At 41.3% G+C, this 18,172-nt stretch overlaps 1 protein-coding gene across 4 annotated transcripts in view; it reads right to left on the bottom strand.

Moving 5' to 3' along the window:
- NFIB (nuclear factor I B) overlaps positions 1-18,172 on the bottom strand; it is a 230,973-nt gene that overhangs the window by 109,231 nt on the left and 103,570 nt on the right. For all 4 annotated transcript variants that reach the window (XM_044272279.1, XM_044272271.1, XM_044272295.1 and 1 more), the window contains exon 3: positions 3,751-3,804. In XM_044272279.1, the coding sequence (XP_044128214.1) occupies positions 3,751-3,804 (54 nt within the window). The remainder of the gene's footprint in view (positions 1-3,750; positions 3,805-18,172) is intronic.

Genomic DNA, 18,172 nt, shown 5'->3' with positions numbered 1-18,172 from the left:
AGCCCATGTTCCCAATGTCTCTTTCACTCACACCCGGACTTCTTCATCTGCTATGTAAACATATATCCAGACAGTTTTTAAACAGTAAGCCATTTAGACCTACTGCTTCTGACGGCCTGCTGAAACTTCATGGTGTTGTTTGGAATAAGGGGGATAAATAAATAAGAAATGAGATAAGTGATTTTATGTGTAATAAACACACTGCGCCTTTTATCTGCAACACAAGCAGAAAAATGTAAAACACAACAGGAGTTCATCTGTGTGTTCCAGGATGTATTATTTAGCTCAACTTCTGTTAGGTTGATCATACACTCTAGACACTTGTCGGCTGAATGCTCACTCCACCAACAGCTATTCCTCCCGACTCCCCTCTACACATATCTGCTTCCCGCGGACATGCTTGCATATGTTATGAATGGAGGGGGGAGAATAAGGCACTGGCATACCCCCCTGGTGGCAGCTTTTCCCTCCTAAGACCAAAGGAATCAAGCATACTGAAAACTAATTAGCCGCTTCTTCTCAACCCCAACATTTACCAACAGAGAAAAGTGGAAACACCCTCATACACATTAGATGTCTGGGCAGGTTTAGGTGACAGTAATCTAATGTCAGCATATAAATAAAAAATGGAAAGGTTTCAACATGGCTTTTTATTTTTTGCAATTTTTTTTTGTATTTCCAAGAGCATTATACAGAAATAATTGCTATATACCGGTACATAGCTCTTTTACCATCAAACAACTCTTTAAGTTAGTGCATCTGTAAGTAGTTAGATTTGTGGTCCAAATTCAGCAAACATGTACATTGAATTCATGTGCATTAAAGGGTTCTCCGGGCTTAACCTTTTTTTTCCTTTAAAAATCTAACCTGTGGAGGAAAGATTAATGATCACATACTTACCTTCCACAGTGCAGCCATTCCTGAGATCTGCTCCCGGTCACGTGGTCTCTCCAGATGACTTTTCTTGGCTTCCGGCCAAAGTCTGTCTTCTTATCTTCCTGTCTTCGCTTCCTTACTCCAGCAGGAGACGGATCATCACGAGTGACGTCACCGCCTCCTGCTGGATAAGGCGGCAGCCGGCAGCCGGCAGTCTTCACAGCGCACTAGGCTAAATGCTAGTGCGCATGTGCAGGACCGCCGAACGCTCTCTGTATTGTACAGGCTTCTATGTGAAGCCTGTACTGACTCCTGCACACCACTTACATCGCAGAGGCTGATCGCTATGCTGTGGATCTCACTGGGGGCACTGACTGGCACATGGGGTGGGTGGCACTGTGGAATTGTGGATGGCACTCTGGGGCAATTAGGATGGCACATGGGGGCACTGGATTTCACTGGGGCACAGTGGATGACACATGGGGGCAATGGATGGCACAAGGGGGAAATGGATGGCACAATGGGGGCAATGGATGGCACAATGGGGGCAATGGATGGCAAAAAAGGGGCACTGCATGGCATAGTGGGGGTACTGGATGGTACTAGGGGCACTGGATGGCACAAGAGGGGCACTGGCTAACAAATAGGGGGCATTGGATGGCACTGTTATGCGGCACAGTGGATGTCACTGTTCTGGGGGCACTGTGGATGTCGCTGTTATGGGAGCAATGTGGATGTCACTGTTATGGGGGCACTGTGGATGTCACTGTTATGGGGGCACTGTGGATGTCACTGTTATGGGGGCACTGTGGATGTCACTGTTATGGGAGCAATGTGGATGTCACTGTTATGGGGTACTGTGGATGTCACTGTTATGGGGCACTGTGGACGTCACTGTTATGGGGAAACTGTGTATGTCACTGTTATGGGGCACTGTGGACGTCACTGTTATGGGGAAACTGTGTATGTCACTGTTATGGGGCACTGTGGACGTCACTGTTATGGGCGCTGAGTATAAGTGATAGGGCTCGTGCACAGAACCGTATATGTTTTGCAGTCTGCAAGTCGCAGATCCACCTAAATAAGGTTACTGTCCGTGTGCGATTCACATTTTTTTACAGTCCTGTTGAGTTCCATGGGTTTTAGATCTGCATTATAAGGCCCAGAATAGGACATGTTCTATCTTTCGCAGAACTGACATACGGATGTGGAAAGCACATGGACGTCATCGGTGTGTTTTTTACATCTGTATGTCAGTTCCAGTAAAGACAGAACATGTCTTATTTTGGTCCTCAAAATGAAGACCTCAAATTCATGGGACTGCAAAAAATGTGGATCACAAAATGGATACGGTCGTGTGCACACTCTGGAGATAGTGAGAGAAGAGTCTATGGACTGTCAGTGATGGGATTAGATACACCGCTCAGCAGGCTGTATCACACAGGATAGAATTAGATACAGATGTGATTGGATACGCTTGCTGATTCAAGCTGTTTTTCACACTCTGGAGATGGTGAGGGCAGAGCCTGTGGACGGTCAGTGATAGGATTGGATACACAGCTCAGCAGGCTGTATCACACAGGATAGGATTAGATACACATGAGGGCAGAGCCTATGAACAGTCAGTAATGGGATTTAGATACTGAGTGAGAAGTAGATTCATGTCTGGGTGTAGAAAGATACACACAGGAGTTATAGATGGAGTAGCTGCTGCAGGCAGAGCAGATTGGGGGCGTGGCCAGCCTGTGACTCATCTCTGTGCAGTGCAGTGCAGCCAGGATTGTGTATCAATAAAGTTATGTATTCAACAAAACAAGAAGGGAAGAAAGTAAACAGATCTGCCATGATAATGTGATGTCTTCCAGGGGGGAAGGAAAGCTCAGACATGAAAAACAGGTATTGGGGGCATATGTATGCATGGTGATGGGTGTTAGGAGCACATAAAAATAATTTAGATTTTGGGACAGGACAACCTCTTTAACTATTTTTAAACCTGTTTATGACACAGCGATTTTCCATTTTTGTTTTCTACTCCCTGCCTTCCCAGAGCCATAACTTTTTTTATTTTTGCATTCACATAACATATGGGGATTTCATTTTTGAGGGATAAGTTGTACTTTCTAATTGTACCATTTATTGTTGCAAGTAGTGGGAAGCTTGAAAAAAAATCCAAATGGGGTGGAATTTGAAAAAAAAAAAAAAACTATTCCACCAGTACAATTACAGTGATGCATTTGTATAGTTTTGTGCTTTTATATTTAAAAAAATATATAAAACTTTGGATTAAGGAATTTTTTATCACCATATTCTTATAACTTTTTTATATTTACATCTATGAAACTGTGTGAGGGCTAATTTTTTGTGGGCAATTATTCATTTTTACTGAAACAATTTTGGGGGTGTGCATGACTTTTTGATCACTTTTTATTAAATAAGCTGCCCTTAATGAAATAATTTTAAAATGTATAGATGCAACTGAGATGGGATGAAACAAGTGAAACTGAAAGAACAATGGTGATGTGTTAGCCTTAGCGCAAAGCTAATGGTTAAGCGATTACTGTAGTTATACAATGAATAATTTATCTGTATTAATAGCTTGGTATAACATGGATGAAAGAAGTGGGATGTGAACTTTAATATGTTTTATAAAAAGCATCTACTAGTCAAGATTACAAACTCTCAAATAGTGAATGTTAATGAAGTTGGAGCTAAGCATCAGTTATAATGAAAGTGGTAACATAATCACTGCTTGTCCCGATTCTTCCCATTGTCTATGCAAAGCAGATTGACCAATTATACACTTTTCAGCTATCACAGTACGACTTTTGTTCTCTGACATTGTTAGAATGTAAATTTTCCAGGGGTTATATTTACCTGGTGGATTCTTGGCAGGATCATTGTGGCTTGGGCTTCCTGATTGTCCAGGATCTATAAAGAAATAAAAAAAAGAGGTAAGTGTTTTGTGTTTTACAAGTATTACTTTTTTTCCCCTCCAGAATATGGAGCAGATAAAAGTGGATAAACAGACGTAATTTCCTATTTTTTTTTGCTAGACAAACGTGTGGAGTAGATTTCTAGGTACAGATGAGTTGATTACATTGTATAAGAAGCTTTGCATAATTAGACTTTCACATTAATTACTCTTTCACATGGCATAATAGAAACCTTTAATTCAGTCCAAAATAACAAAAAAGAGACAAAAGCAACCATGGCAAATTACTGAATACTTCTGCAGCTTAATGAGTCTCTATTTAGATATTTATTAAAGCAAGACCCCAAAATATTCTGCCAGAAACGTGTTAGGCTGAGTTCACACGAGCGTGACAGATTTGGTCCGGATGCGTTCAGGGTGCGTTCAGTTAAACTCGCACCATTTTGCAAGCAAGTTCAGTCAGTTTTGTCTGCGGTTGCGTTTAGTTGTTCAGTTTTTTCCGCGCGGGTGCAATGCGTTTTGATGCGTTTTTCACACGTGCGATAGAAAACTGAAGGTTTACAAACAACATCTCCTAGCAACCATCAGTGAAAAACGCATTGCATCCGCACTTGCTTGCAGATGCAATGCGTTATTAACGCAGCCCCATTCACTTCTATGGAGCCAGGGCTGCGTTAAAAACGCAGAATATAGAACATGCTGCGATTTTAAAGCATTGCAGAAGTGATGCGTGAAAAAAAATGCTCATGTGCACAGCCCCATTGAAATGAATGGGTCAGGATTCAGTGCAGGTGCAATGCGTTCACCTACTGCATTGCACCCGCGCGGAAATCTCGCCCGTGTGAACTCAGCCTTAGTGGACTTTGTGGATAAAGTGCTAGAACTTTCAGTGTCAAATATTTATACTGTGGAACCCATAAAAGTCTATTAGCTATGGAGCCACCAATAGAGAGTTCCTTGAGTTGTAAAAAGAGATATAATAAATTGCTTCATGTGAAAATCCAAATATCATGCAGGACTCACATAGCAGAGACTCCCACTTTTATATGTGTTTGAAGTTCAGGGTTTTCTTAGGGTACCTCACAACTGTAAGGCGCCCTCTAGTTGTGCATTTGGGGAGGCAATTTTCACAGTGATCATATTCCACATTTATTTTTTTTCCAGTTCTTTGGTTTAGCAACATAATTGTGTTAATTTGTGTTTATTCTAATGACATTATAAGTGGTTCAAAGGAGAAATGAAAGGTAAATTAAGCTATATTTTTTAATTATAGCATGGACATGACCACAGATGGTTATGCCCCAGAAGTAAAAAGATTGAGAAGACCTGGCACCCTTATCTCTATGAAAAAGTGTAGGATCTTGTATTTGATAGCTTCAGGGGAGTACATCAAAGGTCCTCTGAAATCGATGAAGTGTGAGTTAGGGTCCTTTTGCATGGACCAATAATCAGGCCAATTATCGGGCATGAGCATTTATAGACTTGCTACTGATAGTAAAGGTCCCAGCGATCACTTGATGAACAAGCAAACACTCGTTTGTTGGGTGATTGTTTCTTTTAGCTGACACCTAAAATCATCATTTCTGTACAGCAGATTGTGCTGTGTAAACAGGGATCTGCTGCCCAGAAACATCGATTCTTTAGGCTACTTTCACACTAGCGTTCGGCTGTCCGCTTGTGAGCTCCGTTTGAAGGCGCTCACAAGCGGACCCGAACGCTTCCGTCCAGCCCTAATGCATTCTGAGTGGACGCGGATCCGCTCAGAATGCATCAGTCTGGCGGCGTTCAGCCTCCGCTCCGCTCAGCAGGCGGACACCTGAAAGCTGCTTGCAGCGTTCAGCTGTCCGCCTGGCCGTGCGGAGGCGTGCGGATCCGTCCAGACTTACAATGTAAGTCAATGGGGACGGATCCGTTTGAAGATGACAACACAATATGGCTCAATCTTCAAACGGATCCGTCCACCATTGACTTTCAATGTAAAAGTCTGGACGGATCCGCTCAGGCTACTTTCACACTTAGAAAATTTTATACAATATAATGCAGACGGATCCGTTCTGAACGGAGCCACCGTCTGCATTATATGAGCGGATCCGTTTAGAACGGATCCGCTCTGAACGCTAGTGTGAAAGTAGCCTTACAGAAACAAGTGATTGCTGTAGTGTGTAAATGCAGCCTTCAATAATGATCACAGAATCTCCACTGACATGAAAAAGGATCTTTAAGGTCCTTGCCCCTATAGAAAATCATTGTTCCTGGGGACCGATCCCTGTTTACACCACATGATCTGCTGATTTTTCAGCTGAAAGACATGACCACCAGATGAATGAGCGTTTGGATGAATGAGCGTTGGCTCACTCATTGAGAGATCGTTGACTCCTTTTACACAGACCGATTTTCAGGAACAAGCATTTCTACAAAGCTCATCTCTGATAATTGGCCTGATTATCAGTCTGTTTAAAAGAGAGATTAAAAAAGTAAAGCTCTTTTTATCTGATCCAAACCCAAAGTTTTGATTGCTTTATAATCGGGCTTTAAAGAATACAAATGTGGACCAAAGCGTAAACTAATGGTTAACCTGATAATGAGACTGGCTAACTGGTTATGAAATTATTTCCCATTCAACACATTTCTCTCTTCTTGGTGAATGGATGTTATGTATTAAAATTTGGAAACATAAGTATAATTAATGTGCAAAAATACATTAAATTGGCATTCTAAGCATTTAACTTCGTTATTAATTTATATCACACATCTAAATAGAAAATGTATGAAATGGCATTTGCTGATTTGTCTTCTGTAGAGCAGAGGTTGGGCATGGATGGCCCTACTTAATGTGTGGCATAAATGTACAGTCTAAGCTGCATTGTGGTCTGTGTATCTCCACCTGCCAGTATATGGAATGACAGAACTGTCAGCTGTGGAAGTGAGCCTGCATGTGTGTCCGTGTACGTGCTGAGGGAAGGGCACAGAGGGAGGAAACCATCTGCCTTTGTAAGGCATCCATTCATTGCTGGATTTAACAGCTGTGAAGTAGGAGTGCCCAGAAGGACAGAAATGTGCAGTCTGGGAGAGACAGAGAGACCATGGGTATAAGATTTGGCACTGCCTACCATTTTTCCCAGGGAATAAAGGCTCTCTCCAGATGTCTGGGTGGCACAAAAAGAAGGAATGCAGTAAGATTTCCGAGAGGTAAATTAGGAGAGGATAAGGGTGCCAGGCCTTATTAACCATTTCAGAGCAAAATTCTGAGAAGAAATGCTGTCATGGGACAGTTTTAAATTTAGATGACTATGAGAGGGAATTAAATGATCCCAACGAAGGATATGAGAGATCCATTTCTCACTGTGTAAAGATCACAAATTTCATTCAGTTAGTGCACTGGTTACACTATAAAGCACTTTATAGCTGTGAGCTGTTGTGGTGTGCCATGCCCTATACCCTTTATTTTTATTGTATTGTTTCTATCTCTAATGTTATGTAGAGGAACCACAATATGAGCAAGCACAAAATACGGCCACATGCAAACAACAAAGATCAAAGCATAGTATGTGCATGTGCGATCCATTTCTCTTCTCCCTTTTGAACTTTTCCCCTTCTAGCATATATTTGTAAGGCCTGTTTCACACTGTCAGCAGGCTGTTCTGGCACAGAATGCCGGGAATCGGCCGGACAATAAACGCTGTGTGCAGAGGTCTTTGTCCAGCCGATTCCCAGCATATTTGCCAGATCGGGCCCGGATGACTACCAGACCCCATTATAGTTAATGGGGCCGGACGGCATTCCAGTAGGGCCTGGCAGTGCTGGAACAGCCTGCAAGATTGGCAAATGTGAAACAAACCTAATATAGACTCCACAAACATATTGGTCTTGCTTGTGCATAAAGTCTGGTTTTTACATGAAAAACAAAAGGTGTGTACAGTATTATTTTATTCATAATGGTGTGCTATGAAGCTCATCACAATCACCCTGTGTGACCCCAGTCTATAAACAGAATCATTTAGCATCAGTAGGCCCACCTAAATAGAATACCTCAAATTCATGCATACTGCAATCCTGGTCCATCTGATTCTTTTAAGCACAGTTCTTCCTCTGAAACTACTAGTATTTCATTGACTAATGTATCAGGTGAACTAACACAGCACAATTGCCAGGCTTTGCTGTGCTACCAGTTTAGGTTATGATGACCTTAAACGGCTTTTTGTTCCCTTTTTAATAGACTATTGTTCAGAACACATGTGCTTGAGACGTCTGCTTATACAAGTTTGACAGCATTTTCTTTAGCATTTATTAATTGTTTGCTAAAATAGCTTTGTAAACAGAGCAGCGGGATCTCTGTGTGACTGATATTCATGTCTCTCACAATTGCCCTAATGTGTGGGAAAGGGCTAGGGGAGCCGAGCATGTGTCTTTGTGTTGCTGTGTTATGGATTTGAAAAGTGCTTCTCCTACAAAATACAGCCTTTTGATGAGTTTACAATAATGTTTGTAAGACAACAGCCCTTAGGAAATGGGTGTCTGCTCATTGCATTAACAGCTAGTTCTACTCCTGTGCTGGAAATGAATAGTCAGCGGCCTACGTACTTTGACTGTAACCCCCATATCATGTTGTGCCTTTGCCAGTAGCAGTACTGAAAAGCTGATAAATGTAATTGTTTTATTAAATGTTGATCCAGTATAACATAACACATGTAAATACAGGATATACACAGGTGCACCACCGTAAACCACTGAGCTAAATATCTAGCCCTTTACTTGCAGTTCTTTGGAAAGGGGCACATAACATGAGATACACCAATTGAAAACATAGCTGTGCTGTAATAAAGGGAACAGTTATCAGAAAATAATCTATAGTTTAGATTAAGTTTTTCTGTTAAGGATATTTTTAAGAATTTTCGGTGATGCTATTTTTGCAATTTTCCATGTCACTATGTATATTAATCCCATCACAACTTATGCCGGTCAGGACTTTAAAGATAGCGCCCACTAAGAAGGGTGTTTTACACAGCAGACACCTGGAGGCAAAATCAGTGATTGGTGACCACACCATCTGAGCAAAAATAAATCTTAAAATTGCTGCAGCCTTAAGGGATTAAACTAAAATTTTAAAATCTTGCAATTTTCATACTAGACACTGAGCCTCACTGCAAAGATCGCTCACACACACAACACGAAAGGCCACAAGGAGCACTCTGGGATTCACAGCACCCTTAACCTTGAATGTGACAGTAAAGGGGAACTCCGCTTTCACACTCACCTAACCTACTAGTCTACCAAGGAGTTGTGCAACCCCTTAAACATGTCTATGCGATCCGGCCTGAAATCAAATGCGGTCACCGGGAGCAGGCAGTTCCGAGAACAGCCTGATGAAGGCCCCCGGTGGCTGTTCTCGGAGCTGCCTGCTCCCGCTGACCGCACTTGCTTTCAGACCGGCTCGCGCACAGGCACAGGTAAGGGCTTACCTGTGCCTCGCCGGACTTGTGAAAAAAGATGGCAGCCCGCATAGAAATGCAACTGTATAACCAACTAGAGTGGGCTGCACAGGCTGGTACAGTGGTCATAATGGGAGATTTTAATTACATTGATTGGGGTCGTGATTCTGCCTCAACAGCAAAGGGGATAAAATTCATCAACTTGCTGCAGGACCACTTTATGGGCCAGTTTGTAGAAGTTCCCACTAGGGGTGATGCTCTGTTGGATCTGGTGATTTCTAATTATGCAGAGCTTGTTGGAAATGTTACTGTTCGAGAAACACTAGGTAATAGTGACCACAATATAATTATATTCCCCCTAACTATAAGAGGCAAACTATGTCAGGCAGAGCAAAGACACTGAATTTTAGGGAAGCATTTCAGGGCATAGACATCCATGGCTTACAGCTACTGTAAAAAAGGTCAAAAAAGACAAAAAAAAAAGGGCATTTAAATAATGTAAATGTGAACAAGGCTCGGGGTCCAGATGGATAACACCCAGAGTGCTTAAAATGCTCAGTTCAGTCATTTCTGTGCCCCTGTTTATAATTTTTAAAGATTCTCTAGGTACTGGTACAGTGCCAAGTGATTGGTGCAAGGCAAATGTGGTGCTCATATTTAAAAAACTATCTAGTTCCGTCACAGGCAATTATAGACCAGTTTGTTTAACTTATGTTGTGGGAAAAATGTTTGAAGGACTCTTAAGGGACTATATACAGGAGTATGTGTCTGTAACTAATATTATAAGTGATAACCAACATGGGTTTACCAAGGACAGAAGTTGTCAGACTTACCTCATTTGTTTTTATGAGGAGGTAAATAGTAGCCTGGACAGAGGGGTGGCTGTGGATGTAGTGTTTCTGGATTTTGCAAAGGCTTTTGATACTGTCTTTCATAGACATTTAATAAATAAAGTAAGGTCTATAGGCTTGAAAAGTATAGTTTGCAATTGGTTCGAAAACTGGATGAAGGACCGTGTCCAGAGTGTTGTGGTCAATGATTCCTATACAGAATGGTCCCGGGTAGTGTTGAGCGAACCCGTGGAATTTTGGGTTCGCCGGGTTCAGCTGAACTTCAGGTCAAAGTTTGGGTTCAGGACCCGAACTTGGCCCCGAACCCGGATCCCATTTAAGTCAATGGGGATCCATACTTCACTTTATTATTTTCTGTTATAACATGGTTATAACGGAAAATAATAGCATTCTTAAAACAGAATGCTGAATAAAATGTCTACTGAGGGGTTAAAAATAAAAAATAACTCACCTCATCCACTTGATCGCGCAGCCGTTACCTTCTTTTCTTCAGGACCTGCAAAAGGTGACCGTGGTGACGTCACCGCAAGTCCTGCTGAATGATGTCACCACGCTCACTGCAGGTCCTTTTGCAGGTCCTGAAGAAAAGAAAATATCGGCTGCGCGATCAAGTGGGTGAGGTGAGTTTTTTTTTATTTTTAACATTAACATTTTATTTAGCTTTCTGTTTTAAAAATGCTATTATTTTCCGTTATAACCATGTTATAACGGAAAATAAAAAAATCACCCGAACACTGAACCCGAATTTCAGTAAAAAACTTTGCAGTTCACGTTCACTCAACTCAGTGCTGGGCCCTCTATTATTTAATTTATTTATTAATGATATCGGGGATGGTATTAATAGCACCATTTCTATTTTTGCAGGTGACACTAAGCTATGTAGTACTGTATAGTCTATGGAAGATGTGTATAAACAACAAGCTGACTTGAACCCTCTTAGTGATTGGGCCTCAACTTGGCAAATGAGGTTCAATGTCAATAATTGTAAATTATGCATTTTGGTAGTAATAATCTCCGTGCTTCATATGTCCTATGATATAACACTGGGAGAGTCACTTATAGAGAAGGATTTGGGTGTTCTTTTAGATGGTAAATCAAATAACAGCATACAATGTCAATCAGCTGCTTCTAAGGCCACCAGGATATTGTCATGCATTAAACGAGGCATGGACTCGCGGGGCAGGTATGTAATATTATTACTTTACAAAGCGTTGGCGCGCCTCATCTGGAATATGCAGTTCAGTTCTAAGCACCAGTCCATAGAAAGGACGCACTGCAGCTGGAAAAAGTACAGAGGAGAGCGACTAAACTGATAAGGGGCATGAAGGGTCTTAGTTATGAAGAAAGATTAAAATAATTGAATTACATTTAGTCTTGAGAAAAGACGTCTAAGGGGGGACAAGATTACCCTATGCAAATATATAAATGGGCCATACAAGAAATACGGTGAAAAACTGTCCCATGTAAAATGCCTTCAAAAGACAAGGGGGCACACCGCTTCTTTACTGTAAGAACTGTGAATCTGTGGAATAGACTTCCTCAGGATGTGGTCACAGCAGGAACAGTGGACACTTTAAAAAAAAGGGTTTAGATGATTTCTTAAAAGTAAACAACATTCATGCTTATGAAAACGTGGAGAAATCTGAGTCTCAATTCCTTCTGGGAGTCACATCCCCACCTATCCCTTGGTTGAACTTGATGGACCTATGTCTTTTTTCAACCGTATCAACTATGTTAGGTATCTTTGAGAAAGTTAATGTGACTAGAAACTTTACACAATATTTTTACCAACCCAAGTATACCAAAAACAGATATGAAATATTAATCCTTTCAATCAATATGTAATTCAGTAGGTTTCCTAAGGCCCAAAATCTGTGCACTTGAGACTAAAGAAGCGCCCAAGTTCCTTGATCATAAGAACATGTTATCTTCTGATCTATTGATATAACTCCATTTGCACCTGTATGATAACTGGCAAGCAGTACAGTTAGCCTTTTGTCTACAGGCAACTTTAATTATACATTCCACCACCCCACCCCCTGTCTACAACATTGTGTGTCTAATAAGCTCTCATCTGTCCCAGGAAAACTGTATCAGAACTCACAAATCATAAGACTGACGCACAAAAGACTGACACTTCCTCCTTTGTAGAGATCATTTCTCAGCAGTCTTTTTTTTTTTTGTCCTTATCTGTATTTCATTCCTGTGCGCTGCTGGATCCTCAAAAGGTTACTCTGTTCCCCCTAAATTTAAAACTTTTTCATATGATCCGCACTGCTCCTCTCTATATTTCCACATGGCACACAAAGATTCTCCTCCTTATTGACAAAACCATCTCACAGAAACCTAAACTGCATCACCTTCCTGGTAGACCAGATCTCTCTCTAAAAAAATGATATTTCTAAATGGCAAAATACTGTGAGGAAATTGATATACTGTACAAAACAAACACTTTAGTTATACTCAAAAAATGCTTGTGTGAACTCGCATATCATCAGCCCTGGTGATAGCGATCTCCAATCTGTGCTCCATGAACGTTGCCGTCTTCCTGCTTGTTGCCTTGTGGATAAGACTGAGCCGACGCCCTTAACAAACCTGAGAGTGTGAACACGCAGGAAGCTGTCGAAATTCGTGGTGCACAGACTGGAGATCATTATCAGCAGGGCCGGGACACAAGCATTTTGTGAGTATAACTAAAGTGTTTTGTATCATCAGACAGAATTACAATAAAAGATAACACCTAAATATGGATAAGACAGGGTCACATAGTTCATAATAGATGATGGCCACAGCTCACCCCCTTCCACTTCCTACACAAAGACCTCTTTATAGGTCACATTCTGCCAGTAACACTCTACCATAAAAGTCAATAGATATCTAGTCACAAAGTTCCTAACGTGAATATGGCTGTTATAAAATATCTCTCTGAATGAAGCTCAGGCAAGATCCACACCCATAATCACAATGAAGCTCACCACAATCACTCTGTGGGACCCCAGTCCAAAAACAGATTCAATTAGCACCAGTAGGCCCACCTAAATAGAATGCCTCAAATATATGCATGTCGCAATCCTGGTCCATCTGAATTTTTCAAGCACAGTTCTTCCTCTGAAACTATTGACTAACATGTCAGGTGAAATAACACAGCACAATTGCTAGGCTTCAGTTTAGGATATGATGAACTTAAATGTCTTTGTGTATAAACTCTTAGGCCTCATACATACAACCGTTTTTTGTATCTGTCCAATATGTATTTGTTACTGCAGATTGCATACAGACTCTTTCATTTCTATGGGTCCCCCAAAAAAATAATAGCAGAGTTGAGCTATACTGAACATGGGAACCTCCACTGTTAAAGGGGTTTTCTGAGTTATGGGAAAAAAAAGATATAGCACTGTAAATCTGATGGTTAGCAATATATAACTAAGCTAAGCAAGTTTCCCTGGTTCTCTTCTGGCCCTTTGTTTACTTGCAATAAAAACAATCTCTGCAGCATGTTGTATGTATACAACTACAAGTCCTAGCTGTACAATGACACAGCTAATACACACAGGATCTTCCCCCTACCTGCAATGCTCTGCAGAACTTCTCTTTCCGCTCCTGTGCCCAGCAGTTGTCTCCTCACTGCCTGCAGCTATACAGTAAACATTTCAGCCCTGAGTCTGTGCAGCTGAAGGGCTTAAGAATTCTGGGAGAGAGCAATAAGCAGCAGCCGCAGTGCAGGGGGGCGTGGCCAGCACAGTCTGGTGTACAGATCTCTCAGACTTGTGCAAGAACATTATCAGAGCAGGGAGAGAAGCTGACATCACAGGTCATGTGACCCTCAGTGAAATCTGAGAAACCAGTCACTGGAGATAAAGTGAGTTAATTGGAAAGCTGTTACATTTGCCCAGTTGGAAATATAGAAAGAATAAAAAAATAACTCGGACAACCCCTTTAATTGCATGATACTCTTTGCTGTTATTACTGCACACAAGCTGGCTCCAAAGTTAGCTTCATATGAGGTTTTCTGCTGTTAGACCATTAGGCCTCATGCACACGACCGTTGTTGTGTTCCGTTCAGCAAAATGGGGTTCCATTGTTCCGTGATCCGTTTTTGTTTCCATGTGTCTTCCTTTATTTTTGGAGGATCACCAGATGAAGGAAAGTAAAAAAAAATCTAAGTCAAGTTTGCAATGCAAATGATAGGAAAAAAACGGACGCGGATGACAATCTTGTGTGCCTCTGCGTTTTTTCACGGACCCATTGACTTGAATGGGTCCACGAACCGTTTTCCGTGAAAAAAATAGGACAGGTTATATTTTTTTGACGGACTAGAATCATGCATCACGGACACAAATGACAAACGGTGCATTAGCCGAGTTTTCAACGGACCCATTGAAAGTTAATGGGTCCGCAGAAAATCACGAAAAACGAAACGGACACGGAATGAAACAACGTATGTCCACCACAGACTCCTTTAGTACTTTAGTAAACCAGTTTGCTCCTGAAAAAAAACATAAAGACTTGCATTGTGAGAATGAGGCCTAGATAAAAAAAAAAAAACTGCGACCATTTCTTAGATTTTCATCGAGAAGCTAATCCATATGGTGTAAGTATGACACTGATGCGCTTTAAAAATAATTTCCGCCTAAATATATTTTCCATGGCACTAAATTGCTTTTCAGCAAGGTGCCAAGTTCAAGCATCTTTGAATGCTTTGAAAAACATAAATTTTAAGCATTTTTGGCATTTTTACAAGCATTTTGGTGCTGTTTTGAGCATGTCTATTTTTAAGACTTTTTGAAATCCTACAGAGAGCCTATGGGGAAAACTTCATAAAAACGCCATATCCACCATACCCAGCGCATGCTACATTTTGTAAAAAAAAACTAAAAAAACTGTTAACTACAAAAAATGCCATAAAAAAATGGCAAAACTAAAAACGCTTTGTGTGGCAAGTTTTTATTTGTCACCACAGGCTTTAAAGTAGCATTTAGCCACAGCATTTTTGCCTGTAGAAAAAACTGTAAAAAATGATAATGAAAATGATTTAAGTTGCAAAACATTATTTATGAGTTCAAACTTATCTGAACAAGTTCCCTGACATTTGAGGGAAAAGGAAAGACAACTACAGTTTTGACTGAACATATGAAAAATAAACAACATTTCTGCAGGAAGAGAGTGTGAAATGTGGCTCACTATTAATATACACAGGTGAAATGTACGTTATAAACTCTGCATTATTTATATATGCAACACTGCTTTATTTTTTTGCGCTGGTGCTTTAAAATCCTAAAAGGCCTGAAGCATTTTGATTGTCAACAGCACAGGTGATGTTGGACTGAGCTGACCAGCGCTGGAATATGTTCTTGGCATCATGCACTTGGCACACTCTGTTCCATCCTCAGCCAGGACAATGAGGAAGACAGGAAGTGCAGAACTGGTCCAGTCTCCTTGGCAGCTAGAATGGCAACAGGGTGAAGAGCCATATCACTGCCAAACCTAAATCAGGAGGGAAACCCAGCTTGCTGGCAAGCAACAAATGACTGTTTAACAACCTGATCTCAGGATTCCCAATCAAGAAAAATGCCAAGGCCAAAGCACTCTACTGTTTGAACTGCTAGCTACTCACACACACTACTAGTCTGAGCTCTGGATGCTAGACGGACAAAGACATTTATAGGACACAGTGTTAAGGATAAATTCCTATCTGTAGCTCAGCATTACAAAAATACATTCATGAAATTTAAAAAAAAGTACTACTCCTTAACAAATGTAACACTGCTTACTTTACCCTTACGCTGGGTTCACACCTAGGCGTTTCTCAAACGCGCGTTTCTATAACGCGCGTTTCTATGCGCGTTTTTGTCGCGCGTTTTATGCGCGTTTTTGTCGCGCGTTTTATGCGCGTTTTTTTTAATAGTGAACGCGCGTTTGACGCGCGTTTGGGTGATTGACAGCAGTGTTGTCCAAAGAGTCTATGGCCCAAACGCGCCCAAAAAAGCTCCTGTACTTGTTTGAGCGTCGGGCGTTTTACAGCGCGATCGTACGCGCTGTAAAACGCCCAGGTGTGAACCCTTCCCATAGGGAATCATTGGTTCTTGCCTGTTGTGCGTTTTACAGCGCGTAGGAACGCGCTGTAAAACGCTCAGGTGTGAACCCAGCGTTAGGCCTCATGCACACAGCCGTTGTTTTGGTCCGCATTCACTTGAATGGGGCCGCAAAATATCCGGACAGCAATCCGTGTGCTGTCCGCATCCGTTGCTCCGTTCCGTGGCCCCGCTAAAAAAAATAACATGTCCTAGTCTTGTCCGCGCTTGGCGGACAAGAATAGGCATTTATATTAAAGGCTGTCTGTGCCGTTCCGCAAATTGCGGAACGTGCATGGACGCCATCCGTGTTTTGCGGATCCGCGATTTGCAGACCGCAAAACACACCACGGTCATGTGCATGAGGCCTTAAAGGAGGAAATGTAGAAATCCAAAGCTCTCTGGACACAAGACAATTACCACCCTACATCCTATTAGTTGATCTCTCAAGCCACGACCCACAAAATTTGTTTGGTGGTAAGTAATGAGTCAACTAATATACAGCATTATATGGTGGTTATGAAAATAGTAACCCCTAATTTTACAACAAAATGCTGATATGCACAAAACAAATAGGTCATGCTCATGGGGAGCCTCAACTCACAGTATGGTCTGGAGCAGTTAAGCTAAAAGACTAAATAATATAGAGTAACTGGAGATAATTCAGTCAAATAAGGACAAAACGCACGCTATCCGATGTTTATTATCCAAGAAGGGGGAGTGCAGAGAGGGGAAAGGGTGAAGAGGTTACACAAGGATATCAGCTAGTTCATGTGCGTCCTGGTTATCTATCTCCTAAAGAATGTGATGTCCCAATTTAAAAGCAAAGTCTACCATTTCATTGCATGGATAAGCCTCATAGTGTTTTATTTGTAGGTTAATCATTCATATCATTCACTTGAAAAGACATAAAATACCATGACACTGGGCTCCAAGTGCCATTATGTTCTCCACTGTGAAAAAAATGTATTGGTAGCATACCGCTGTTAAGGGAGAAACAAAAAAGAGTATAAACTCCAACCTTCAGTCTCCCTGGCCTCAGGGCCAGGACATTGAACGTGCATTCTCAGCTGACCTCTCTATAAGACACTTGATGTGTAAAGCTGGGTGACAGCGAAAGCCACACAGGACTTTTCACAAGATTTCACAGTGTTTGTCATCAACATTTTCTAGACCCATGATAAACAGTTTACTTATGTCCTTCTACATACCCTGCGCTTTAGTTAGGTGCATTTGCTGTTTTCATGTCTGAGAGAGACAGCCCATTAGAGCTGGAATAACACACAGCTTTCCCATTACAAACAGCCAAATGAAACCGTTTTAATAGTCTGACAACTTAGACGTGTGCTTTTGATTTTAGGAGAAATTATGTCGTAAGAGTGCCTTCATGCATAGGGCTTAAGTGAAGTTTTTCTTATCCTTTGTGTTTTTTTTTGCACCATTGCTTTTTGCCACATTTTATGAGCTAAACAAACGCAGTTCAGCTAAAGGTCTATGGGAAATATGAAATTAAGGCCACACAGGTGCTTTCTTGCTGCTAGTGTTTCTATTGAAGGTCTATGGCAAAAATGAAAAGCAGACCACACAAGCAATTTCTTGCTGCTAGTGTTTTTCTTCATTCGATGGCGTTACTTTGTTTTTTGGCCTCTTTTCGAACATTCGGCATACTGCAACTCTTTATCTCAGGCATTTTCACATCACCTTCTCTGTAGGGGAAAAATATCATGAAGAAAATCCTAATGGTAAAACACTGTGTGAAGAAGAAAAAAACTGCCACAAAAATATGGCAACAAAGTGCTTATTGGTAAAAAAAAAAGAAAAGAAAAAAAATAACGCCAGAGCCAAATTCATGTGTGTGGGAACCCTAATAAAATTAAAACAGTATGCCACTGTGAGAGTGTCACTTCTGTGTGGCTGCTCCGCAGAGCTGAGTCCTTCGTGAACCACAAGAGTTAATCTACGTTTGCTTTATTTATGCTCAGCTACATTAGGCATATCAGTTTCTCGCAATGT

This window comes from Bufo gargarizans, chromosome 1, assembly GCF_014858855.1.
Source record: "Bufo gargarizans isolate SCDJY-AF-19 chromosome 1, ASM1485885v1, whole genome shotgun sequence".
NCBI classification, from domain to species: domain Eukaryota; kingdom Metazoa; phylum Chordata; class Amphibia; order Anura; family Bufonidae; genus Bufo; species Bufo gargarizans.
Note: the sequence above shows the minus strand (reverse complement) of the source record. Positions and strands in the feature narration are given on the sequence as shown.